We start from the raw sequence: 27,653 nt of genomic DNA, 5'->3' as shown, positions 1-27,653 counted from the left end.
CTACCTCTCTGAGCCTTATCAGGCCTGATCTTATTTGGCTTGGTATCAATGTGGTTTGGTAACACTCCAGGGGAGCACATTGAGACATTTTACGCTGACATAAGGTGCTTTATAAATGAGAGTTATTGCTGACATATATTTTCTCTTCATAGTTGCCTGATGGGATCTGTGCATTTGCAGCATTTTCTGTTGTTTTTATTTTTATTTTCAGCTGCTTGTCGATTATTTTCCTTTTAACTCACTGTTCAGTACAACGCCAGGGTGAACTTACAGTGCCATTCTTGCCAACTATTGCGTTGTCCAGGTAGATATATCCTCCGATGATGTTTAATTGGACTCGTAAGAGGACCACTAGCATGCAGGTACTGTAGACAGCCACCATGCTCCGGCTGAAACCTTGAGAGGCAAAACAGGGAGAGAGTGGGGGAAAGGAAGAAAAGAGGAATGAAAATTTGTGCAGAGAATAATGGACTATACATATGAATTAGGAGCTGGAGTAGGCCACTCGGCCCATCGAGCCTGCTCCGCCATTCAATGAGATCATGGCTGATCGAATTGTAACCTCAACCCCACATTCCCGCCTCCCCCGATAACCTTTCACCCCCTTGTTGATAAAGAATCTATCTAGTTCTTCTTCAAAAACATTCAAAGAATCTGCGTCCACTGCCTTTTGAGGAAGAGAGTTCCAGAGACCCTCAGAGAAAAGATTTCTACTCATCTCCGTTTTAAATGAGCGACCTCTTATTTTTGAACAGTGACCCCTAGTTCTACTTTCTCCCACAAGAGGAAAGAACCTCTCCACATCCACCCTGTCAATACCCATCAGGATCATAAAGTTTTGATCAAGTCGCCTCTTACATTTATAAACTCCAGTGAATACAAACATAACCTCTCCAACCTCTCCTCACAAGACAATCCGTCCAGTAAACCTTCTTTGAACTGCTTTCATTTACATCTCACCTGTCGCAAAGACCTACAGTTTATGGAGAAATAAGAAGCCACAGCCAGTTATACTGAAACATGACTGATAACAGGGGATTGCATTAACGGACACTCTCAGTGAGCTGTGTGAATGGAAGCACTGATTAATACAGCATATCAATTTATTTCAGGGGTCTCACTGCTGTGCCACCAAGATTTTCCTCAATCCAAACAGACCCAAGAATCTCGCCCCCAAATCTTGGGTGGATTTCCATCAGCACATATCAATTAAAGGTAAGGGTTCCAGCACTGATACTCCTCAGGATAATGTTCGCTGTGCACTGCCCTCACAACATGACGAGTTCCAGTCTGTACTGGTGGAAAACATCCATGTTAATCTCAAGCTATGGGATAAATGAAACAAAATAGAAGCCTGGCTTACTTATAATCCTCAGATCTTCCCAGATCTCCAACTTGTTGGTAGGTCTGAAAAAAAGACATTGAAGCAAAACATTACAATTGACCTAGACACATTCAATCTTTATACTAGAGGGGCCTTAAATACCTGTCGGAACTGACAGAAGCCCTGAGCGGATAATAGAAACTGGATATGGAAAGAAAGACATGATTTTATACAGTGCCTTTCACAATCTCAGGACCCCAATGCACTTCACTGCTTGACCTGTAGTCACAGTGTACTGTAGGAAATGAGGTAGAAAATTTGTACACAGCCTAGTCTCACACAAAGCAACGATAATGATCAAATAAACTATTTTAGTGTTAAATCCAGGATGATCAAGAGTTCCATCCACGAACCTCTTTTTGTGCTGTATGACGCTATGAGTTACTAGTGTCAGAGAATCTAGCTGGGAGCCAAGCCTTTAGCCAAGCTGCCTATGCATCTCTCAGATTGGAACGGGTAACCTTACATTTTACAGCATGCAATAATACATTGCATTTACTTACAATAAACAGGCGCTTTTAGCTCAGCCACGAGTCCCTGAGAAGTTGCTTCAAGTTCAGGCAAGGCCAGCGTAAACGGTCTGCTGTCACTCAAAGCCTGGATCATGCATGAAGGATGAGCACTTGAACGAGCGCTGGGCTGTCTGTCTGTCAGTCAGCCGGTATCCATGGAATGGTATCTCAACACAAGTCAGTGCTTTTGGAGAGATCAAATTGGGCAACTGACTTCTTCACTGGTTACAAATGAAACCTGATCTTTGTAAAACTTGATGTTTGGGGAACATGAGGCTTATTTAAGCACGCCCCTCTAGCATTCCAACACTCCCAGCCCAGCATCCCAAAGGTCTCGATCTCTCTGGGCCATGTTAGTATTTTATGACATCCAGTTACCCACCTCCCTAACAGTTTTACGGACAAGGACATAGGGACAGGAGGAGACCATTTAACCCCTCGAGTCTATTCCTATTCAATGAGATCCTGGCTGATCTGTAACCTAGCTCGACATATCCATCTTTTGTTCCAAATCCCTGAACACCTTTGAATAACAAAAATCTATCACTCCCAGCCTTAAAGTGATCATTTGACCTCGTATCAATTGGAGGAAGAGAATTCTAAACTTCTCCCACGCTTTGCGTGAGGAAGTGCTTTTACTAATTTCACTCTTGATTTGTCACTCCAGTTTGTTCGACTCTGACTCCAAGTCCCAGGCTATCCAGCCAGTGGATATAGTTTCTATGCATATATCCTACTTGCTCTCCTTAATATCTTGCAAATCAACCAAATCACCCCTTGATCTTCTCTGTTAAGAGGGAAGACAGCCCTATTTTGCACAATCTCTTCTTGTAATTAACCCTTGGGAGTCCAGGTATCATTCTGGTAAATCTATGCTGCACATCCTCCAAGGCCAATATGTCCTTCCTAAGGTGCAGTGCCCAGAACAACACATGCTACCTCCAGGTGAAGTACTTTGCAGCGCAGAAACAAGTCATTTGGCCATAGTGATCTCTGCCAGTGTTTATACTTCACTCAAGCTTTCCCCACGGTCGGCTATTGCAGAAAATACGGAGGCTGGAGATTGAGGGTGATTTAGAGATGTGGATCAGAAATTGGCTAGTTGAAAGAAGACAGAGAGTGGTAGTTGATGGGAAATGTTCAGAATGGAGTTCAGTTACGAGTGGCGTACCACAAGGATCTGTTCTGGGGCCGTTGCTGTTTGTCATTTTTATAAATGACCTAGAGGAGGGCGCAGAAGGATGGGTGAGTAAATTTGCAGACGACACTAAAGTCGGTGGAGTTGTAGACAGTGCGGAAGGATGTTGCAGGTTACAGAGGGACATAGATAAGCTGCAGAGCTGGGCTGAGAGGTGGCAAATGGAGTTTAATGTGGAGAAGTGTGAGGTGATTCACTTTGGAAAGAATAACAGGAATGCGGAATATTTGGCTAATGGTAAAATTCTTGGTAGTGTGGATGAGCAGAGGGATCTCGGTGTCCATGTACATAGATCCCTGAAAGTTGCCACCCAGGTTGATAGGGTTGTGAAGAAGGCCTATGGTGTGTTGGCCTTTATTGGTAGAGGGATTGAGTTCCGGAGCCATGAGGTCGTGTTGCAGTTGTACAAAACTCTAGTACGGCCGCATTTGGAGTATCTGGTCGCCTCATTATAGGAAGGACGTGGAAGCTTTGGAACGGGTGCAGAGGAGATTTACCAGGATGTTGCCTGGTATGGAGGGAAAATCTTATGAGGAAAGGCTGATGGACTTGAGGTTGTTTTCGTTAGAGAGAAGAAGGTTAAGAGGTGACTTAATAGAGGCATACAAAATGATCAGAGGGTTAGATAGGGTGGACAGCGAGAGCCTTCTCCCGCGGATGGAGGTGGCTAGCACGAGGGGACATAGCCTTAAATTGAGGGGTAATAGATATAGGACAGAGGTCAGAGGTGGGTTTTTTACGCAAAGAGTGGTGAGGCCGTGGAATGCCCTACCTGCAACAGTAGTGAACTCGCCAACATTGAGGGAATTTAAAAATTTATTGGATAAGCATATGGATGATAAGGGCATAGTGTAGGTTAGATGGCCTTTAGTTTTTTTTTCCATGTCGGTGCAACATCGAGGGCCGAAGGGCCTGTACTGCGCTGTATCGTTCTATGTTCTAAGCTTCCTGCTTAACTGTACAAGGTTAGATTTGTCTCATTTTTATTTGCAGCCGGCTACTCTGCACTTTCTGGCTGCTCTTGTCTGCACCAGTTCCAATGCTTGTACATCTGTCTGCAAGATGGAAACCTGTTGTGGACTACCCGAGTAGCATCGACCAGTGTACTCGACCGGTTCAAGAATGCCTCTTGTGCACAAGCATTGCCATTAGTGTTAAAGGAGCAGTCATTACTCACAGGAAGCTCTTTGCTCTATTCCTTGCATTACCTGTTTTTCAGCAGGCCAGTGAGGCTCTCTGAATTCAGCTGCTGCATGATTGCTTCCCTCAGGGTCGGCAGCATCGACAGCACTGGGAATACAAAGACAGACAAGCATGAGGAGCTGATCGGAGGCTTTGTCACTCAGTCGGGTCTTCTCGCTGCAAGTCCTGACCATGCATGAAGGGCAAAGACAGTAAATTATCACAGAACGCTTACTTAGAGAATAATGAAGTTCAGTAGTGCCGATGATCAGAGAAATTATGCATGTTCGACATGACGAACGATCGTATCTCCATTCTGTTGTTTTTTTAATACAGTTTTAAGCGGTTACCGCTTCATCAAGCCACCTTGAAGGCATAGACAGTGTATGAGGTAGTGAGATCAATAAGTGAGAAGAGGAAGGGAGCAGAAAGCATTAAAGGGCTTGCATTGTTAACTCAAAAACTGAGCTGTCATGGAATTTGAGGTATCACAGACATATCGACAATTTGCATTGTATAAGGTAGGCAGAGATGTTTCCATTATTTTATATATACACCCCGGTTTACGACCACAGGGACTGCAGTGGTTCGAGGAGGTCTGCCACCATTTTTGCAAGAGCTATAAATGCCAATCTTGCCAGTGATGCTCATGTCCTCAAAACTAATTTTAAAAACAATTCTTCCCCTCACCTCTGGAAGTTTTTAGCCCTTTGCCAGTTGCTGGCAATCTCCTGATAGCTGACCCAAGTGGGCCTGACAAGGTTTGCTGATGGGCTATCTGACCACATGGACTTGGGGCTAAAGAGGGGGAAGGGGGTGTCGTAGTCAAATCCAATTCCATCCAAGTCCCACAACTGCACTTCCCAACTGAGCCCAATGAATTGTCATCCAGAGCTTTCAAAAGGGAACTGGATAACTGTTTGAGGGAGAAACAATTTCAGGGATATGGGGAAAGAACAGAGCAAGTGAGACTAACTGGATTATTTACTGCTTACATGTTGCTGAACTTTTTCATCCTGCATTCATCAGGACATGTGAAGAGGATGCTGTTGATTGGCAAGTCAACTCTCACTGGCCAAGGCGTTGCCAGTACCCGAGAGCTTGGAAAGCCTACAGTTCCCCACTGCCTGTGCCTTAGTAATCCCTCAGCCAGTCAATCAACTTGCCAACCAATCAGCATCTTTATTCCTCCAGCAACATTGAGACTGTCTGAAATTTGATATTCTTGCATTTGCCGTGATGATGCCAAGGCGAAAAGTTCAGCACCCCGTCTCTCTTTTTAGCAATATTCATGTTCTGTGATACCAAGCGATTATTTGTATCACTAGCTGGTTCTTCAAAAACACTGGTGCAGATTTGATGGGCCGAATGGCATCCTTCTGTGTGACGCCATTCTATGTTACTGTGGTTCGAGGAGCATGAGCCCTGGGTGATTCTGCCCTCATTGAGCCAGGAATATTGCAAACCTCTACAAGCCAGAAACAAGTTCATTCAGCAAATCAGGGGGATCAGTCCGCTGATCTTTCTGATCTGCACTGATTGGCTACTCAGCAGATAAACACACTGAGCCATTGCTGAGATTGATAATTCTATGTTATCTGACTTTGTTATTGAATGGAACAATTTTACTTCTGTTGGTTATCAATCGGTTAACAAAAAGTTGCACAATGGATGACACGGTAGCACAGGGACCTGAGTTCGATTCCCGGCTTGGATCACTGTCTGTGCAGAGTCTGCACGTTCTCCCAGTGTCTGTGTGGGTTTCCTCCGGGTGCTCAGGTTTCCTCCCACAAGTCCCGAAGGTCGTGCTTGTTAGGTGAATTGGACATTCTGAATTCTCCTTCAGTGTACCCGAACAGGCGCCGGAGTGTGGTGACTACGGGTTTTTCACAGTGACTTCATTGCAGTGTTGATGTAAGCCTACTTGTGACAATAAAGATTATTATTCGATTATTACTATTAAAAAATCCATGGGATGTGAACGTCATATAATAAGGCCCAGCCGACACTTATTGCGCACGATCTGCTTTGGGGTCTGTACCCTGCCAAACTTTGGGTAACTTTTGAGGACCAGGAATATTATTTTGGAACACCGGAGGAGGCAAATTACTTTGTCAAGGAGCATGGGTTGGGGGAGGGGCTGAATGTTGGACTTGCCACCAGTTGTAAATATTTTCACTTAGGGGCTGGTTTAGCACACTGGGCTAAACAGCTGGTTTGTAATGCAGAACAATGCCAGCAGCGCGGGTTCAATTCTCGTACCGGCCTCCCCGAACAGGCGACTGAATGTGGCGACTAGGGGCTTTTCACAGTAACTTCATTGAAGCCTACTTGTGACAATAAGCGATTATTATTATATTGTTCTCTCGTTCGTTTGAGGATATTTGATTGTTATGTTTGCTGTACCCGGTTGTAACTGGCAGACGTCACCGTGCCTGTCGCCCCTCGGTGCCAGGTGTGAACTGTTTAACTTTTCTGTTCTTTTGTATCTTTTATACAGTTAATGGTTAATCATGGGGGACTCCAACATGCAGGTGGACTGGGAAAATCAGGTTGGTAGTGGAACCCAAGGGAATGAATTTGTGTAATGTCTACAAGATGTTTTTTTGGAGCAGCTTGGGACAGAGCCTACTAGGGAACAGGCAATTCTGGATTTGATGGTGTGTAATGAGGGAGACTTGATTAGGGAACTTAAGGTGAAGGAACCCTTAGGGAGCAGTGACCACAATATGATAGAATTTACCCTGCAGTTTGAGAGGGAGAAGCTGCAATCAGATGTAATGGTTTTACAATTAAATAAGGGTAACTACAAAGACATTTTGTAGCACGTGGCACAGTGGTTAGCACTGCAGCCTGCGGCGCTGTGGACCCGGGTTTGAATCCTGTCACTGGATCGCTCTCCGTGTGCAGTCTGCATGTTCTCCCCGTGTCTGCGTGGGTTTCCTCCGGGTGCTCCGGTTTCCTCCCACAAGTCCCTAAAAACATGCTGTTAGGTAATTTGGACATTCTGAATTCTCCCTCCGTGAACCCGAACAGGCGCCGGAATGTGGCGACTAGGGGATTTTCACAGTAACTTCATTGCAGTGTTAATGTAAGCCCACTTGTGACAATAAAGTTTATTATTATTATTCTTAAGACATGAGGGAGGAGCTGGGCAGAGTTGATTGGAAAAGGAGCTTGGCAGGGAAGACAGTGGAACAGCTGGGGTTATTCGGGAGGCACAACAGAAATTCATCCCAAGGAGGATGAAATATGATAAAGGGAGGACGAGGCATTCATGGCTGACAAGGAAAGTCAAGGACAGCATAAAAGCAAAAGAAAAAGCATACAAAGTGGCGAGGATTAGTGGGAAGCCAGAGGATTGGGAAGCCTTTAAAGGCAAGTTTAAGAAAACTAAAAAAGCAATAAGGGGGCAAAGATGAAATTTGAGGGTAAGTTAGCTAGCAACATAAAAGAAGATAGCAAGAGTTTTTTTCAATATATAAAAGGTAAGAGAGAGGCAAAAATAGAGATTGGACCACTGAAAAATGAGGCTGGAGAAGTAATAATAGGAAACAAAGAAATGGCAGACGAACTGAATAGTTACTTTGTATCAGTCTTCACGGTGGAAGACACCAGTGGGATGCCAGAGCTCCAGGAGAACCAGGGGGCAGAGTTTTTTTTAAATAAATTTAGAGTATCCAATTATTTTTTTTTCCAAATTAAGGGGCAATTTAGCGTGGCCAATCCACCTAACCTGCACATCTTTGGGTTGTGGGGGTGAAGCCCACGCAGACATGGGGAGAATGTGCAGGCTCCACATGGACAGTGACCCAGGACGGGATTCGAACCTGGGTCCTTAGCGCTGCAGTCCCAGTGCTATCCACTGCGCCACCTGCCGCTCCTTCAGGGGGCAGAGGTGAGTGGAGTCGCCATCACTAAGGAGAAGGTTCTGGGGAAACTGAAAGGTCTGAATGTGGATAAATCACCTGGACCAGATGGACAAAACCCAAGGGTTCTAAAAGAGATACCTGAGGAGATTGTGGATGCATTGGTGATGATCTTTCAGGAATCACTGGAGACAGGAAGGGTCCCAGAGGACTGGAAAGTGGCTAATGTAACACCACTGTTTAAGAAGGGAGGGAGGCAGAAGATGGGAAATTATGGGCCAGTGAGCCTGACTTGGGTCATTGGTCAGATTTTATAGTCTATTATTAAAGATGAGATTGCGGAGTACTTGGAAGTGCATGGTAAAATAGGACTGAGTCAGCACGGCTTTGTCAAAGGGAGGTCGTGTCTGACAAACCTGTTAGAGTTCTTTGAGGAAGTAACAAGGAAATTAGACAAAGGAGAACCAGTGGACGTGAATTATTTAAATTTCCAGAAGGCCTTTGACAAGGTGCCGCACAGGAGACTGTTAAATAGGTTAAGAGCCCATGGTGTTAAGGGTAAGATCCTGGCATGGATAGAGGATTGGCTGACTGGCAGAAGGCAGAGAGTGGGAATAAAGGGGTCTTTTTCAGGATGGCAGCCGGTGACTAGTGGTGTGCCTCAGGGGTCTGTGCTGGGATCACAACATCTCACAATATACATTAATGATCTGGAAGAAGGAACGGAAGGCACTGTTGCTAAGTTTGCAGATGATACAAAGAACTGTCAAGGGACAGGTAGTATTGAGGAAGCAAGGGGGCTGCAGAAGGACTTGGAGAGTGGGCAATGAAGTGGCAAATGGAATACAATGTGGAAAAGTGTGAGGTTATACACTTTGGAAGGAGAAGTTTAGGCATAGACTATTTTCTTAATAGGGAAATGCTTAGGAAATCAGAAGCACAAAGGGACTTGGGGTCCTTGTTCACGATTCTCTTAAGGTTAACGTGCAGGTTCAGTTGGCAGTTAAGAAGGCAAATGCAATGTTAGCATTCATGTCGAGAGGGCTAGAATACAAGAGCAGGGATGTACTTCTGAGGCTGTATAAGGCTCTGGTCAGACCCCATTTGGAGTATTGTGAGGAGTTTTGGGCCCTGTATCTAACAAAGGATGTGCTGGCCTTGGAAAGGGTCCAGAGGAGGTTCACAAGAATGATCCCTGGAATGAAAAGCTTGTCGCATGAGGAATGGTTGAGGACTCTGGGTAAGTACTCGTTGGAGATTTGAAGGATGAGCGGGGATCTTATTGAAACTTACAGGATACTGCCTGGCTAGAGTGGATGTGGAGAGGATGTTTCTACTTGTAGGAAAAACTAGAAGCAGAGACACAATCTCAGACTAAAGAGACGATCCTTTAAAACAGAGATGAGGAGGAATTTCTTCAGCCAGAGGGTGGTGAATCTGTGGAACTCTTTGCTACAGAAGATTGTGGAGGCGAAATCACTGAGTGTCTTTAAGACAGAGATAGATAGGTTTTTGATCAATAAGGGGATCAGAGGTTATGAGGATAAGGCAGGAGAATGGGGATGAGAAAATATCAGCCATGATTGAACGGCAGAGCAGACTCGATGGGCCAAGTGGCCTAATTCTGCTCCTATGTCTTATGGTCACTGGCAAGGCCAGCATTTGTTTCCCATACCTCATAATCCCAGAAATGAATGGATTGCTCGGCCATTTTAGAGCTGCTTCTGAGCTGCAGCCTGAAATTAACAAGTACATTTCAACCTGCAAGGTTCCCTTACCAAACAACATTTCAATAAAAACAGAAAAAGCTGGAGAACTCAGCAGGTTTGGTAGTATCTATGGAGAGGAAACAGAGTTGAGGGACTGGATTCCCTGTTGCAAATCTTCCAAGCAACCTCTGCTAGCGAGGACGGATAATTTGGTGTGCCGTTTGCTGACGGGGATTCTCTCTTCCAGCCGCTTGTCAATGTGATATCCCACTGAAGCCACCCCACGCTGCCGGGAAACGCACCGTCGGGGAAGCAATGCTGGCAGGACCAGAGAATCCACCACCAAATGGCCGGAGAATTCTGGCTAACAGTTCGAGTCTGTATGATTCTTCAGAACAATAAAAAAAAATTCATCCAATGGATGTGGGCGTAGTTGGCTGGGCAACATTTATTACTGATCCCTAATTGCCTTTGAACTGAGTGGCTTGCTAGACAATTTCAGAAAACAGCTAAGAGTCAACCACATTGCTGTGTGTCTGAAGTCACATGTAGGACAGACCAGGTAAGGATGGCAGATTTCCTTCCCTAAAATTATTAGTGAATCAGATGGGTTTTTACGACAATCGACAATGGTTATATGATCATCGTTAAGACTTTTAATTCCAGATTTTTAATGAATTGCATCATATGTCATAATGGGGTTCAAACCCAGGTCCCAACAGCATTACCCTGGGTCTCTGGATTACTAGTCCCGTGACAATACCACTATGCCACCATTTCCCCAAAAGTTTGTTTAATTTAACACACAAAGTTATTGTTATTAAAGAGGTACACATCCACCTCAGCAGGATAATAAATATTGTATTAAATGTATTTCTGCTGTTTGAGGGGTTTGTCCTACGAGGAAATGTTTTTTTCCTCTATTCGTTCATGGGATGTGGGTGTTGCTGGCTGGGTTTCATGGTCATCATTAGACTTTTAATTCCAGATTTTTAATTGAACTCCAAATCCACCATCTGCCATGGTGGGATTCGAACCCAGGTCCCCAGAGTATTACTCACGGTCTCTGGATTACTAGTCCAGGGACAGTACCACTACGCCACTGCCTCCCCATTGAGCAAGTTGGGACTAAACCCATTGGAGTTTAGAATAATGAGAGGTGATCTTATTGACACAGAGAAGATTCTAAGGGGGTTTTACAAGTTAAGAGAGTGTTTCCTCTTCGGGGGGGGGGGGGGGGGGAACCTAAAACTTGGGGAGGGCACAGTTACAAAATAAGGGGTCTCCCATTTAAGACAAAGGTGAGGAGGAATTGTTTCTCTCCGAAGGTCATTAGTCTTTGAAATTCTCTTCACAAAGAAGTTGGGTCATTGAATATACTCAAGGCTGATTCATTAATGACCTTGCCAGTGACACTCATCCCATTATGGGGGTGAGGCAGGAAAGTGGAATCAGATCAGCCCGGATCTTAGTAAATGGCAGAGCAGACTCGATGGGCTGAATGGCCAACTCCTACTTATTATGATCACTTGTCCTGATAAAACGGTGCATCACCTGACTGTAATACATACACATCTGGAACAAGGGTCTTCACACATGGCTCTGGGTAGCCCTGTAAAGCGCAGACCAGCTGGCTGAGGCAAACCTAACTGGACAGTGTGTTGTTAAACCGTCTGGCTTTAACCATTAATATCCCCAAATAACCCGGCAGTTCCCAAGCCTGGACACGGAAAGTATAGGAATAACTAGGCTGAAAAAACACAAAGTTTATCATGTTCATCTTCTATCATTCTGGTAGTTGCACGATACAATTCTAATGCAGGTGCTACCAATGTGTAAATAAGCTTATGCAAGGGGAGTTTCCCCAGGGGCGAGCTTGTGTACACTGTATAGTGGGGGGACAATTATGTTAAATAGCAGGATCTTTAATCTGCATCCAACCTGCCTTTTGCCTAATGTTAGAGCGTTTCAAGTGGCTATCAGGTTCCTGGAATGGAATAGTGCTTTATTTCTCCACTTGGGCCACCAACGATAAAAGGTCACTTGGAGATTATCTGGATGTAGATTTGGAACATACGCCCCCGCAATGTCACCCCACTAGGGGGCTGTGAGATTTTCTTTTCAGCCACAGTTGCTTTGGACTATTCGGGAATGCAGAGTCATCACCTACCCCTTCAGGCAGAAAGAACAGTTTTCTAACAGTGACAGAGGTGTTTTTACCCGTCATGTTGCAGGTCCGCTGGTTACTTTCAAAATGGTACTGCCGTCGTGCTTGTGCAATGTACTCAGCCGCTTCTTGCTCCTGTAGATCCCGGATCTTCTTTTGAGCATATTTCCCTAGCAAGTACACACCTAGGAGTGAACCAAATCAATGCAAATCTGGTTACACCACCTTGTTCCAAAAAATTTGTTTTTACATCATTTAAAAACTACATTACAATAGCAACTGCATTTTAAAAACACCCGTACTTAAATTGGCTCTAAAGCACCCTGGGATGTCCTGTTTTGATTCACTGGCCACTAAAAATCCACAAGACAGCAACACATGGCTACACAATAGATTTCTGAGCCAATTGCGGATTTAAGTCCTTGGGAATATTTTACTGCATTAAAGATATTAAAAGAATGAACACTGGTTTTGATGCAAAGAGTCAATTCTTCATTCTGTGTTAAAAGAGGATATCTGCCCTCGACCACTTAGAATTCTTCACCCATTTGCTTCTGACAATCTTATAACAAATGCAATTCTCTAGCCTGACTGTACCTCAGAATTGTTACAATGCAGGAGGAAGCTATTTGACCCACGGTAGCTACACTGGCTCTCTGAATGAGCATTTCACCTTGTGCCATTCTCCTGACTTCTCCCCATAACCCTACACATTATTTGAAAAGAAACAAATGTCGAAGTCCCTCTTGAGTGGCTCGATTTAACCTGACTCCACCGTACTCTCAGGCAGTGCATTCCAGAACGTAACCACTCGCTGCGACAAAGGTTTTTTCTCATGGCACTTTTGCCGTATCCAAAATATCAACCAATCTTTCCAATGCTGCTTGATCTGACAGAATATTTAGAAATAGTAGTTGGGGGTTCTTTATTTCCAGAGAGAGGCAGACAAGGCCTCAGATTTACATCTCATCAGATAGATGGCACCTTTGACGAAGCAGCACTCCCTCAGTTCTGGTAATTCAGTAGTTATTGGGTCCAGTGCTGATAGGCCCCATGACAGGAGGGGTCAGTTTGGCTGCCACGGCCCTGTCCTGAGCCAGAGTAACCATGTGGCATTGGCTGGTATGCACGATGTCACCGTGGTAGTTGGGCATCGCGAATCTTATGAAAATGCAAATAACAAAATCCTGATTTGACAGTATCCTCACATTTCTGGTGACGCTCAATTGCTCATTTCGACAGCTTTTGAGAGATTAAGATTATTCTCCTCAGAGGGAAGAAGTTTAAGGGGAGACATAATTCAGAATAATCAGTTTTTTTATTCATTGGGTGTAAGGACCGTTGGCTGGGCCAGCATTTATTGCACATCCCTAACTGCCCTTGAAATGAGTGGATTGCTAGCCCATTTCAGAGGGCATTTAAGAGTCAACCGCATTTCTGTGGGTATGGAGTCAGATGTAGGCAAGACAAGGTAAAGATGGCAGATTTCCTCCCCTAAAGGACATTTACAAAAATGGTTTCATGCGTCATCATTAGATGACAATTTTTTGTTTTGAATTCAAATTTCACTATCTGCTTTGGTGGAATTCAGAATGTCCAATTCACCCAACAGGCGCATCTTTTGGGACATGTGGGAGGAAATCCACGCAGTCACAGGGAGAACGTGCAGAATCTGACCAGTGACCCAAGCCGGGAATCGAACCTGGAACCCTGGCGTTGTGAAGCAACAGTGCTAACCACTGTGCTGCCGTGCCACCCTTTAGTGCATGTCCTCAGACTTTTTGTATCTCCTGCCCGATGGAAGAGAGAATAACCTGGGTGGGAGGGGTCTTTGGTTACGCTGCCCGCTTTCCCAAGGCAGCGGGAGGTGTAGACAGAGTCAATGGACGGTGAAGAGCAAGGGGGGAGGCGGTCTCCCCGATCTCCTGGGCCGGGATCCATCCCTCAATCAACATCACAAAGAGGGAATGGCCCGGGTCTCCATGGCGCTGCGGCGGGAGCTTGCTACGCGCAAATTGGCTGCCGCCTTCCCTGCACCACAGCACTTGAAATGATGACTTGCTGCGGGTATGATGTCCAGAGGATGGGGAAGGTGATATTTAAATGAAAACCCGGGCCACAAACAACAACGACGATAATAAGATTTGAACGTGAAAACATTGCCGGCTGCGGGAATCCTAATTTTCTTTAGGATGGGTGTGGGTGGCGGTGACTTTACCTCCCAGGAAGGCTCCAGTGAAGAGGAATTTCCTCTTGTGCCGCTTGAGGAAGCTCCAGACGGACCGCAGCATCTCGGCCGGCCGCCTGTCTGAGGTGAGGCTGGGAGGAGGGACGCCCGAGCCGCGCGCAGAACGAGGCCTGAGTACCGAGGCCCCGACTCCGGATCCGGGCTCAATCCGGCGCCGCCTCTTCCCGCCCACCGCTGGGGATCCGGATCGGGCGGCTCCGGCCGCCGGCGGGCCCTATCCGACCCCCCGGCTCCGGGGGAGGAATGGAGTCTGTCCCCGCCCCCGGGTGTCGGGCTGTCTGAACCGGATTGCTGGTTCCCCCAATCCGGATTTACCGCCTGAGCCGCCCGATCCGGCTCCGGGTTTTGCCGCCACCCCCGGTGTGTCGCTGTTTCCCCTCCCCCGTCCCCACAGCAACCAGCTCCCGGGGCGGATAGTTCCGGCCCCCAAACCCAGCACAAATAAACACCCGCCGCTTCGCCCCCAGTCCCTGCGCAGTCACCGGATCGGGAAGGAGATTCTCCTCGTGTGAGGATTGATGTGAAACTCGGGCGGCCGGGGCGGTGACATGGTTTCTCCCCGGACAGGAAGGTCCGTCCCGGAAATGGGTCCGGGCGGCTAACCCCCTCCCCCAATCACCCGGAGCAGCCACCCCAATGGAGGAAGGAGGGAGATTCCGGCCGCCCGAGCGAGAGGAACAGGAGCGCTGGATGGAGATAGCGCTGGGCACGGTGAGGGGGGGAAGACGCTGGACCAAGGGGGTTACCAGGGTAGGGTGGCGGTCTGGGCTAGGGTGCCCTTTCCCAAGGGCCCGTGTAGACCCGATGGGCCGGATGGACTCCTTCTGCATTGTCCATTCTGTGTTTCTGTGGGAAAGGGTGATGTGGAGGAGCTGGGGGAAGAGAGTGGGATGGTCCATGTAGAGGTGAGGTGCAGAGGAGGAAAGTGGGAATAGAGTGGATGGGAAAGGGGATGTGTAGCGGGAGTGGTGGGAAAAAAGAGGATATGGAGGAAGGTGCACAAGGACGGGAAGATGAAGGGGGGGAGGGTGATATATGGAGGGGCAGGGGGATATCGGGCAAACGGGAGGAGGGTATGGGGCATGGTTATGTGGAGGAGGGTATGGGGCCTGCTGATGTGGAGGGTATGGGGCCTGCTGATGTGGAGGGTATGGGGCCTGCTGATGTGGAGGGTATGGGGCATGCTGATGTGGAGGGTATGGGGCATGCTGATGTGGAGGGTATGGGGCATGCTGATGTGGAGGGTATGGGGCATGCTGATGTGGAGGGTATGGGGCCTGCTGATGTGGAGGGTATGGGGCATGCTGATGTGGAGGGTATGGGGCATGGCGATGTGGAGGGTATGGGGCATGGCGATGTGGAGGGTATGGGGCATGGCGATGTGGGTATGGGGCATGGCGATGTGCAGGGTATGGGGCGTAGCGATGTGGAGGGTATGGGGCATGGCGATGTGGAGGGTATGGGGCATGCTGATGTGGAGGGTATGGGGCATGCTGATGTGGTGGGTATGGGGCATGGTGATGTGGAGGGTATGGGGCATGGCGATGTGGAGGGTATGGGGCATGGCGATGTGGGTATGGGGCATGGTGATGTGGAGGGTATGGGGCATGGCGATGTGGAGGGTATGGGGCATGGCGATGTGGAGGGTATGGGGCATGGCGATGTGGTCGGTATGGGGCATGGTGATGTGGAGGGTATGGGGCATGGTGATGTGGAGGGTATGGGGCATGCTGATGTGGTCGGTATGGGGCATGCTGATGTGGAGGGTATGGGGCATGGCGATGTGGAGGGTATGGGGCATAGCGACGTGGGTATGGGGCATGGCGATGTGGAGGGTATGGGGCATGGCGACGTGGAGGGTATGGGGCATGGCGACGTGGAGGATATGGGGCATGGCGATGTGGAGGATATGGGGCATGGCGATGTGGAGGGTATGGGGCATGGCAATGTGGTGGGGAGGGACAGTATAGAAGGGAAGGTGTATGCAGAGGGAGGAGTTGGGAAAGAGGACTGTGAAGGGAGAGAAAAGAAGGACCGCAGAGGGAGGAATTGGGAAGGAGGGGTGTGGTAAGGGGAGAGGATAGTGTGGGCAAGAAGGAGGGCACCAGTTGGCAAGTTGGGGGGAAGGAAGGGTGGATAAGGGTGACTAATAGTTCCATATTTTATGGGATTATCCAACATTTACACGTGTTGTGACACTGAGGCTCAGTTTGTCCCCTGTCCCTATTTGTATCCCTCAGACTGGTGCTGTTGACAAACTGTAACGATCTGGTGTTCAGGGTAGCAATGTCGGAGTCTCTTCTTCCAGCTGTCTTGGGAATTTTGTCACTGGGGCGCAGGCACACTGGGCTAGAGGCTTCTGCCAGGAGAGAAGAAGTGGAGACAGCTTGATTGACCTCCACAGGCAGAGCAGGTCCCAGCCAGATAATAGTGGCAACAAGGTCTGTAGAGGCTGAAAGGTGGTGGCTGGAGCGGGGTGGGGGAGAGGGGGGGAGCTAAAGGACGGCTCTGATGACACCAAGGGATCTCCTAACCAATTTAAAACGTCTTCTTGCATAGTTTTTGTCATCAACCATTTTGGGCACATTTCATTGAGTATCGTAACTCTGAAGAAATACAATTCTGGAACTGCTGCTTTCATCCGACAAGGCTTTGAGCATCTTGCATGTTTTGAAACACTACAGTCTCCTGCTGTCTCAGTTATTGGTGGCAAGTGGAGTATAAATTACCCCAAATCCACGGTCAGCCACCAGGGGCAAGCCCTGTTCAGAAATTGCTAGCTTTGGATCAAATTCAAAATGGCCCCTCTCTCAAGATTTCCTGACCTCAGTCTTCCTTTCCTTGGGCCATCCATCCCACCAAAAAAATGTTAACGGGTCATGCGTGTTTAGGGAGAAATCACTTCAGGGTTGGGACTATCACTGGTAGCAGCAATCTTACACTGAATAAGCATACTGCATTAAAACTGAAAATGCTGGATAAATTCGCTGGGTCTCGAAACATCTGCAGAACGAGAAACAGAGTTAAAGGTTCACATAGGTATGACTGTTCAGAGCTGAAGAGGGGTAGGAATGTGATGGATTATATAGGGGGTGTGGAGAAGATGGAGCAGAATAGAAGGTCAGGGATTGATAAGAACTAAAGAGAGATTGACAACGGTGTCATGGACACAAGACAAAGGGAATGTTAATGGTAGCATTAAGGAATAAAGAAGGTGCTGTTAGGTGAATTGGAAATTCTGAATTCTCCCTCTGTGTACCCGAACAAGTGCCAAAATGTGGCGGCTCGGGGATTTTCACAGTAATTCATTGCAGAGTTAATGTAAGCCTACTTGTGACAATAAAGATTATTATTATTAAAGAACAAATGACAGGTGGCTGGATTTTGGGGGGGGGGGGGGGGGGGGGCGGTGAGTGGAGTTGTGTTTTTTTTGATGGGACAAAAAAAGATGATAAAGTGGGTCAAGATGGAGGAGAATGGTCACAGTCTAAAGTTGTTTGACTCAATGTTGAATCCTGAAGGCTGTAATGTGCCTAATCGGGAGGTGAAGTATTGTCACTGTAGTAATGCAGTAGGCCAATGATAGGCATGTGACCATGAGAACAAGATGCTGAGTTGAAATGACCAGTGACAGGAAGGTCATGCTTGTGCATGAGCAAAGGTGTTCGTGTTCACCTGCTTGCAAAGTGGTCACCCAGTCTGCGTTTAATCTCCCCATTGTCGAGGAGATGACATTGGGAGCAGTGAATACAGTGGAGCAAATTGAAGGAGGTGGAAGTGAAATGCTGCCTAACCTGACAGGTGTGTTTGGGGCTTTGGACAATGAGGAGAGAGGAGGTAAAGGTGAAGGTGTTGCACCTTCTGTGATTGCAGGGCAAGGTGCCATGGGAAGGAGATGGGGAGTTGGTGATAATGGAGGACTGTACCAGAGTGTCACAGAGGGAATGCTCCCTGCAGAGTGCTGACAGGGTGAGAGGAAGCTGTACTTGGTGGTGGCATCCTACTGCAGTTGGCGCAGATGGCAAAGGATGATCCTTTCAATGTGGATGCTGGTGGAGTGAAAAGTGAGGATAAGAGAGACCCTATCGTGGCCCTGTGGTGGAGGGGGGTGGGGTGGGGGGTGATAGGTGGTGAGGATGTACCTAATTTGTGTATATAACACACTGCCAAAGATTGATGTGTGCCCATACCGCTTGACTTTCCTGAACATCATTTTAATCTGCTAAGGCCATTGCCGATCAAATTCTGATTTCTCTGGAAAAGGACTTTTTCAGCTGATAAAACCGAAGCCTATCTTGAGATTTATCACTCTACATGCTCATGATAACCTTCTGGAGAGAAACCAAAGCTCAGCTGGTTGCTTGACTCGCGTTGCCAGCAATGCATTCAGAGCAAGTCTGTGAGTTAGATGTTTACCGAGATGCTGTGGTGATGACAGTATGTGGTCAATTCTCTGCATCGGCAGCGTGAAGTGAAAATCTCAGAGTTGGTCGAGTTGTTGATCTGGAGTGCGTTCAGCTGATCAAACATGTAGTTGGACACAGTTATCAATAGAAAAAGTTGTAAATTGTATTATGAAAGTGTGGCCTGCTTTGTTCTTGTACTTCATCACAGATTGTTCAAAGCATTCAACTTCCTGAACACTAAAGGGAAGAAATAACGAGCAGCCTCATCACTTGCATCAGCACAACAAGCTCGTATCTTTAAAAATCATTTAGTCTGACCACTCGTTTTTGCCGAGGTGCCTGAGCTTGAATAGCAAAGGCCTCACATTTGATTCCCTAGTTAAGGGAATGAGGTTTTCCTGCTTCAAGGCACTCTTCAGTTGATGGTGTATATGATATTCTATTGTATTCTACTATCACTGTTAAGGATGTTATTCTTGAGCAATCCCTTCCAGAGAAATTAAATCAGATGTTTCGAACATGCAAGGATTTGAGAAACCTGTACACAGTGGCGCCATCTGCAAATTATGACCATCAAATCTGTAATAAGTCAAACCAAATACAAAAGGTCACAATAAAGGAACATATACTGCACAATTTCACAATAATATCACTCTTGTATTGGGATCGGTTATGGTGGGAATTGTAAGAAATGTACAAAATGCTGTATCAAACCAAATTATGTATGCATGGAAGACCGTAACTGAATTGGGTTTGCATTGAATATTAGCTGGAAATAATATCCAGATTTGACTTACAGTTACAGAGTTAAAATGAGCACATCAACCCTGGCCACATGGATAAATCAAAATTCCAGTACTTCTGAATCATGTCAGCAAACAATTTGTGTGGGAAGAGGATATCTGTTATATATTTTAAAGTCTTAAATGAATATCTGCTTATTTTCAATGAATCTTGGAAAAATGAATGTGCCAGGCAATATAATTTCAAGATGTAAAATGCTACAGCTCCTCACCAAGTGCGTGAGGGGAACACCCCCTTTTATTATCACCCCTCAATCATTTTGCTCCCTCAGCCTTCACTTCTGCACTCTGTCACACGTTCCATATGTATCTTTTCTTAAGCAAGAAGTCTTACAACACCAAGTTAAGTCCAACAGGTTTGTTTTGAAACAAACCTGTTGGACTTTAACCTGGTGTTGTAAGACTTCTTACTGTGCCCACCCCAGTCCAATGCCAGCATCTCCACATCTTGACCTTTTCTTAAGAGTTGGTCACCCTGGGTAAGGAGGAAATAATGGGGTGACAGGAGTGGGATTCTTGGGGCGAGGAGGGGTAGTGTTAGGAGGGAATGGTGGATGGAAGGTGAGTAATGGGGTGAAGTAGAGGGTGAGGAGGGATTGCAGTACAATGTACTGAGGGAGGGTTGATGAAGGGGTGCAGGGGTGAGACAGGTTGGGATGGAGGGGATAAAGGTGCTGGGAGGAGATTAGTGATAGTTGAGAAAGTAAGATTATGCTTTCGGAGCAAGGGATGATGGATAGTAGTATTGTGGAGGTCTATATATTCTATTCCAGTGTCTGTAAACATTTATCCTTTAGGATTTCTTGGGGCTTCGCCTCATAGTAAAATATTTGTGGTTTGCTTCCTTGTATCACAAGGTTATGGGTTGAAGTCGCACTCCAGAGACTTGAGCCCATAATCCAGGCTGATACTCCAGTGCAGCACCAAGGTAGTACTGCACTGTCGGAGGTGCTGTCTTTCAGACGAGGTGTTAAACTGAGACCTTGTCTGCCAGTTCAGGTGGACATGAAAGATAATATGGATTATTTTGAATAAGGGCTGGTGAACTATATCCCATCTCCAGAACTAAACAGATGATCAGGTAATTTAACACATTGCTGTTTGTGTGAGCTTGCTGTGTATCAATTGGCTGCTGTACAATAGTTGTAAAGTGTTTTGGGATGCCCTGAAGTAGTAATAGATACCAGATGTTCATCTTTATTTTATTATTGGGTTTTGAAGTGATGGCTGGAGGACCAGGCCCCTATGATAGGGTGAATGCGATGGCCTCGTACTGTCATATTGGGCTTAGAGGCCTTGGTCAGAGGACTAAATACTCATTGTTGGAGGTATCAGGTACTGTCGACAGCAGTGAGTGGGATTCAGCCTGGAAAAGGCAAAATCCCTTCTGTCTATTCCACAGAACAGGGTGTGACTGAAGTAACAAATAGCACCGTTGCAAATGGCACCTCTACGTCAAGGTGAAAAGCTGACTGGCACCCCATGGCTTTCTGTTTTGATGGTTCCTAGATCAATGTTTACTGGAATAGTGCAGTGTTGAGGGAGAAGACAGTGTTTGTCCATCCCACAAGCCTGCCTTTCGGCTCAAAGTGGAGTCAGTGGCATGGCAGGACTCCCCAGGTGCCAAGGAGGAGCAGCCAAGACCTGTGGATTTTCCTTCTTTGTTCCTGCACTTTGATGTGTTTTGTGTCAAACCCTCGGAAGTAAACACCATGACTCCTGCTGTGCAGATTCCCCGATTCAGCGAGGCGGAGGCCTGTCTAGCAGCTGAATCGGACGATCAACCAAGGCCCTTGCGTGAGCATCTGCATCACCATCATGTAGTGTTGCAGGAAGGCCAACCAACTACGAAGCATTGCACTATGCTCTCTCCAGCCTTCAAAATCCTCCTGTTGTTCAACACTTAGTAAGCAAAGATCAGGTATGAATCATTAAGCTTTGATTAACACAGTGAATGCACATTACACATATTTAACTCAATCTCCTATTCTTTCGTTTGATCAAAGAATGGGGGATTGTGTTTGCCATAAAAGCTGAAAATCTGAAATAAAAGCAGAAGTACTGGAAGCACACACACACCAGGCAGCGTGAGGAAGCAAATTTAATGTTCCAGGTTAATGTATCATAAACTTGGCCCAATCATCCCATTTTATAGGGGATTGTCCTGTAACTTCCTGCGTCCATTTTTTTTTAACGTCCTGTATCTTTGCAGTATTTTTTGTGTATCGCGCTGGGGGACCGCTAGTAATCTCTTGCTGAGGCCTGTGGGTGTTTACCATTTTCACTGTGTTCCCCCTGCCGGCCATGGTGTCAGGTAGAAGCACTGGGAGATGCAAGTTGGAAGATTGGAGGTGCCGACAGAACTGTTCTTTTGCTGAGTTGAGTATTATTACAGACATGGCCCTGTTCTCGCAATCAAAGTGTCTCTTATTTTATATCCTCCAGAGGTGGGTCACCCTGGCCCCAAAGCTCCATCACTCAACTCTTTGTTCAAGAGCATGATTGTCGCCAACTCTCCACTTCTCAAAGGAAGCGGCCAAAGAGACGACAGCCTTCCTGTCCAGGGATTAAGCCGATCAAGGTGACTATCCCCTCTCTGGCGGTATATTTCCTGCTGTATCTAACCACCTCAGCTGGAGCTGCTCAGATCCCCCTGGTCATTAATGCCTGTGCTTTATCTTTCTGAACCTGGGAAAACTCAATCTGCTTTATCATAGTAATAAGCCCAAAATGCTTTCTGTAAAGGAAGAAAAGGGTACATATATAGGGCAGAATGGGGTATAACCTGTTGAGAGGGACAGGCCACCAGATATACAGCACTTATTGTACATAAAGCAAAATATCAAAAGTCAGCGCTTCAGTTACATGTTCTGAGGTCAGATTCCAGAGTAACATACGCTGCACAGTATTTCAATACAAGCTCACAACGCTTTGAAGACAATCGTCTTGCAGGGTGGAATTTTCCGACCCCCCCCCCCCCCCCCCCCCCCCCCCCCCCCCCCCCCCCCCCCCCTCGCTGGGGGGGGTCGGAGAATCGCCCGGGGCCGGCATCAATCCCGCCCCCGGCGTGTCCCGAATTCTCCGCCCCTCCGAGATTCGGCGGGGGCGGGAATTGCGGCGGGCTCCTCGCGCCGGTCGGCAGGCCCCCCGCGGCGATTCTCCGGCCCGCGATAGGCCGAAGTCCCGCCGCTGACATGCCTCTCCCGCCGCCGTGGATTAAACAACCTACCTGATTGGCGGCGCGGGCGTGGTCCTGGGGGGGAGGGGGCGTGGGCCGATCTGACCCCGGGGGGTGCCCCCATGGCCGAGGCGGAAGTGACACCTGCGCATGCACTGGTATGACGTCAGCAGCCGCTGACACTCCGGCGCATGCGTGGACTTACGCCGACTGGCAAAGTCCTTTTGGCCCCGGCTGGCGTGGTGCCAAAGGCCGTTCACGCCAGTCGGCGGAGTGGGAACCACTCCGGCGCGGGCCTAGCCCCTCAATGTGAGGGCTTGGCCCCTAAAGGTGCGGAATCTCCGCACCTTTGGGGCGACCCGACGCCGGAGTGGTTCACGACACGCCGAGACCCCCCGCCCCGCTGGGTAGGGGAGAATCCCTGCCGTGGTAACTGTGGCAGGATGTGTGATTAACAGATGACCATTTTGTTCCATGTTGTCCTGTGACCTCTTTGTTATTTTCCTATGGGATCATTCCGCCATACTCCCCTCCACAGGGAGCTCCCATGTGTCTTTGGCCCCCTGCCCCTCCTCGCCCAGCAAGACTATCAGTGAAGTTTGCTGTCTTTAGGCATTTTACAGCTCACTGGATATCCTGCTGCAGTGAGCCATGCTGGACTTATTACTGCAACATCAAGGCATGCTGGACGAGCAATGCAGAGTCTGACCGAGACACATGCTCCTCAGGATGTGATTGAAATGAACATTGAAGAGGAATCTGGTATAGGGTCTGAAGTAGGATGGGAACAAGAAACATTTTTGATTTAAAACATTTCATTACAGCACAAGTGGAGGCCATTTGGCCTCTTCAGTTTATGCCAGCTCTATATAGAACTCTCCAGTCAGTCACCTTCCCCCACTCTATCCTCATAGACTTATAGACATATGTTTGTCCAATTTTCTCTCGGACGGTCGTGAGAGCAGTTGAGGCAGGGTCATTGATAATTTTTGAAGCTGAATTAGATAGATCCTGGATTGACAAGGGAATCAAAGCATATGGGTGTAGGAAGGAGAGTGGAGTTAAGGCCACAATCACATCTTATTAAATGGCAGCGCAGGTTCAAGGGACGTGGTGGCCTACTTGTTTAGAAATCATTTTCAGGATGTGGGCGTCGCTGGTTAGGCCAGCACTTATCGCCCATCCCTAGTTACCCTTCAGAAGGTGGTGGTAAGCTGCCTTTTTGAACCGCTGCAGTCACTGAGATGTAGGTCCATCCACAGTGCTGGTAGGGAGAGAGTTCCAGGATTTTGCCCCAGCGACAGTGAAGGAACGGCAATATATTTCCAATTCAGAATGGTGTGCATCTTGGAGGGGAACTTCCTGGTGGTGGGGTTCCCAGGTATCTGCTGCTCGTATCCTTCTAGATGGTAGTGTTTGAGGGTTTGGAAGGTGCTGTCTAAGGAACCGTGGTGAGTTTCTGCAGTGCATCTTGTAGATGGTGCACACGGCTGCCACTGTTTATCGGTAGTGGAGTGTTTGAATGTTTGTGTAAGGAGGAGTAATCAAGCAGACTGCTTTGTCCTGAATGGTGTTGAGCTTCTTGAATGTTGTGGGAGCTAACCTGCTCCTACTTTGGATGTTAGTCTGTATGTTCATATGTTCCTTTTGAAATTACAGGCAGAGTGTTCCAGCTCATTACCACTCACTGCATGAGAAAGCTCTTCCTCAGATCCTTCCTTCATCTTGTCACGATGCATATGTTTTGCCTTTTGCATTTTTGACAATACTTCAGGGGGTCACCAGTCTCAGTCAGAGTATTAATGCAGAGCAGACAGTTTGGCTGTAAGAACTCCCTGTTGTGGGAGCTTCCAAGACATGGGTTTAGTTCAGTGGGCTAGACAGCTGGTTTGTGATGCAGAACAAGGCCAGCAGCATGGGTTCAATTCCCATACCAGCTTACCCGAACAGGCGCCGAAATGTGGCGACTAGGGATTTTTCACAGTAACTTCATACTGGTGATAATAAAAGTTATTATTATAGATGCTGAGAACTAATATACTCAATCATAGGCATCTTGGCCATTGCTGAATACTGACTTTTTGATACTAATAAATAGATAATTATTGCATTCGGCAGGATGATTGTCTCTCGTCGTTCCCTGAGCTTAGTATACCTTATTATAAAATTATTTTGGTTACACATTGTCAAAGCTTTATTCTTTGAAAACCTCAGCTCTCCACACTGAAATAAAATATTGAGCTCTTCAGTTTGGTTTACACCATGAAGCATTTTTACCGTCAACAATGTTTTGTGCAAATATTGAGTTTAAGGCGTTTTCTTTTTTAAAAACGCCATGGTTGTCTCATTTGCAAAGAAGAAACATGGTCACAGCGGCATTGCCCAGTTAGAATTGTAATGTACAAAATATTTGCACCTTTAGCACAAACTTGCAACGGTGGATTCAACAGACAAGACAACTTACCAATGTGAATTTGGCAAAGGTTACACTGGATGCACCCCCTCACCCACCCCCTGAATGTTGCTGTGGGTGAGGTGCTGGAGGGCCATTCGTCTTCATCCACCCCTTTGGGAAGAAATTTATTAAAACAAACTCCCACGGTTGGAGAGGGGAAATGTACATATTTTCAGAAAAGTGGAAAATGTACTGTGTGTATCGGTACCATTGTGTGTCACCAGGGGGTGGTGTTGGCGTTTGAAATAAAAGATCTTGGAAAAATACACAGTAGGCCTGTCGATGTAGATTAACATTTTGGATGTGGAGTTCGCAAATGGATTTGAGTTGTAGCCTTTGGGATAAGCTGCCTACCTGATAATTTTCCAATATAATGCTGAAAAATATTGTTTAAAATATGTTGAGAAATTGCCCAATGCTTGATTTTATTTCTTGCCCAACCAAATTTTTTGGATGTTTAGCCCTCCCTGAAGTTGGAATGATAAGAACTGCCTTCAATACTGTAAGTTCCTTCTACTATGCCCTTTATCGAGTTACTAGATGCCAGTATTGCTGACTAGTTTGCTTTCCAATTTCCTTGCCCTTGTTGCTGCAGGGGGAATATTGAATGAGAGGCTGAGGTTTAGCTAATTCTCTGTTTGCTTGATTTTTCAGGCGAAAGAAGCTTTGGCGAACGGTGAGGTGCCTGTTGGGTGTCTGATGGTTTACCAAAATGAGATTTTGGGACTGGGGAGGAACGAGGTGAATGAAACCAAGAACGTAAGTTAACGTTGGAAGGATTATGTGGCAGAACGGATGGAGGTGGGGGGGGGGGTGCACAGACACCAATGTAACATTGGAGGTGCATCAAGTTAACCCATTTTATGTCATCCAGGATCTTCCTTTCTCTCAAAGTCAATGGGTGGATGATGGGTGGCTGGTTTGACTTTGCCCATTTTGCGCGTCTTCCAAAATCGAAACTGCCCCACATTCAACAACACTTTGTTGAAACATCAAGGTGGCAAGACCAGGCCAACATATGTACAACATCACCAAGGCTTGTAGAGGCGAGGTAAATGTTATGAATTCAAGTAATGCTATTGGCTAGTTAAATGTCACGTGATAAACAGTGACGTCAGCGGAGCATTTTGTCGGCCTTTGGTGAGTTCACTATCTTGCCTTGTAGAAGCAACATCTCTTATTAAACCCTGCTTTTATGAACCCATGTTTTTATGAACTTAAAACGTGGCACCTCTACTTCTTTTCCTCTTCGCGGAAACAACAAATCCAATTTTAAAAAACTGGCGATGAAGATTTGAGAAACTATCGGCGAAGATTCGAGCTATATCCTACATCGACGAAGATTTGGAGATCTGAAGAAAGCCATCGTCGACACTGGGGCTGAAAATGACCGTGTTTTCGCAAGTAAAAAAAAAAAGTTCAGATCATGGAGGTCGGTGATTCAATCGATCGATCATAACAGCTACTAGTGCTAAATAAGCGTTTCAAACAATAGTGAGTTCCCAGTGTATACTTTTTTAACAACGAATCAAAGTTTCAGGCGTACTTACTGCTTGTACTGGGTAGGAACTGCAGAGACCGTGCCCACAGATCTGTAAATGGGCTGTGGGAACAGGAACCTAGAAGGCCACCGACTCGGCTGGGAACCGATAGTCCAGGCAAGGGAAGAACTAGTTTGCATCTGGGCTTGGCAATTGCTTGCTTCCCGGAAATAAACAGAAGGGAGAAAAGCTAAAGAAGCACAGATCACGAAATCGAGCCCAAAAATGACAGGAAAATGGCACTATGGACGCGTTTGATGAGCATTATGAGGCATGGAATTCTTATGAGGAAATGTTCCAATTGTTCCTTGAAGCAAATCATTCATCGGAATTCCTGTGTGCTGCAACTTTTCTCACTCGGTTGGGCGAAAAACATTCATAATGTTACAAAACTTAGTCCACCTAGCTCAACCAGAAGGAAAGACCTACAAAGAGATAATGGCAATCTTCGAAGGCCATTTTTCTCCCCGTCCGCTGCTGATAGCTGAAAGATTCTGCTTCCATCATCATGCGCAAGAGGAAGAGAGCATTTCTCAATTTGTAGCAATTTATATCAGCCGAGTCCTGTGAATTTGGTTAACCACTTGATGATACACTTTGAGAAAGACTGGTTTGTGGAAATGAAAGCGTCCAAAGGAAATTGTTGACTGAAGACTTAGAAACCCTGAAGGTGTAGAAACCCTGAAAACTGCTGTGCTAACGCTAATTCCATGGCACTTGCAGCAAAAGCGGCTTTGTTTATTGGAGTCTGTGCAAAGGTTCATAAGGTGGAGACTGCTAGAAGCAGGACTGCAAAATATCTACTGTGTCATCGCTGTACCCAAGTGGGACATTCAGCAGGAGATTGGAGGAGTAAGGAAAATAAATTCCAAAATTGTGGTAAAGTAGCCACATCGCCAAGGCATGTTGGTCCCACCAACCTCAGCACAAATGAAGGGTTCCAAGAAAAGCACAGGTAAGTCTGCTGGTCGAGTTTACCAATGAAATAACGGAACTAAAGA

At 46.6% G+C, this 27,653-nt stretch overlaps 2 protein-coding genes across 8 annotated transcripts in view; one reads left to right on the top strand and one right to left on the bottom strand.

The window, feature by feature from the left end:
* pex3 (peroxisomal biogenesis factor 3) overlaps nucleotides 1–14,596 on the bottom strand; it is a 34,517-nt gene extending 19,921 nt beyond the window's left edge. The window contains exons 1-5 of the mRNA XM_038816777.1: nucleotides 14,240–14,596; nucleotides 12,075–12,206; nucleotides 4,303–4,384; nucleotides 1,364–1,407; nucleotides 272–396 (exon numbers count right to left, since the gene is read on the bottom strand). Of these exons, the coding sequence (XP_038672705.1) occupies nucleotides 272–396; nucleotides 1,364–1,407; nucleotides 4,303–4,384; nucleotides 12,075–12,206; nucleotides 14,240–14,312 (456 nt within the window). The 5' untranslated portion in view covers nucleotides 14,313–14,596. The remainder of the gene's footprint in view (nucleotides 1–271; nucleotides 397–1,363; nucleotides 1,408–4,302; nucleotides 4,385–12,074; nucleotides 12,207–14,239) is intronic.
* A 161-nt stretch (nucleotides 14,597–14,757) lies between these two features.
* The window catches only part of adat2 (adenosine deaminase tRNA specific 2), a 62,814-nt gene continuing 49,918 nt past the window's right edge, over nucleotides 14,758–27,653 (top strand). For 3 of the 7 annotated variants that reach the window (XM_038816808.1, XM_038816789.1, XM_038816799.1), the window contains exons 1-2: nucleotides 14,761–14,980; nucleotides 25,766–25,870. In XM_038816808.1, coding sequence (XP_038672736.1) covers nucleotides 14,906–14,980; nucleotides 25,766–25,870 — 180 coding nt within the window. In that variant the 5' untranslated portion in view covers nucleotides 14,761–14,905. Of the gene's footprint in view, nucleotides 14,981–21,923; nucleotides 22,060–25,572; nucleotides 25,614–25,765; nucleotides 25,871–27,653 lie in introns of all 7 variants that reach the window. The other 4 variants (XM_038816826.1, XM_038816832.1, XM_038816839.1 and 1 more) reach the window with 4 other exon arrangements.

Source organism: Scyliorhinus canicula, chromosome 1, assembly GCF_902713615.1.
Source record: "Scyliorhinus canicula chromosome 1, sScyCan1.1, whole genome shotgun sequence".
Classification (NCBI taxonomy): domain Eukaryota; kingdom Metazoa; phylum Chordata; class Chondrichthyes; order Carcharhiniformes; family Scyliorhinidae; genus Scyliorhinus; species Scyliorhinus canicula.
The sequence above is the reverse complement of the archived record's forward strand: the minus strand, read 5'-3'. Positions and strand labels throughout refer to the sequence as shown.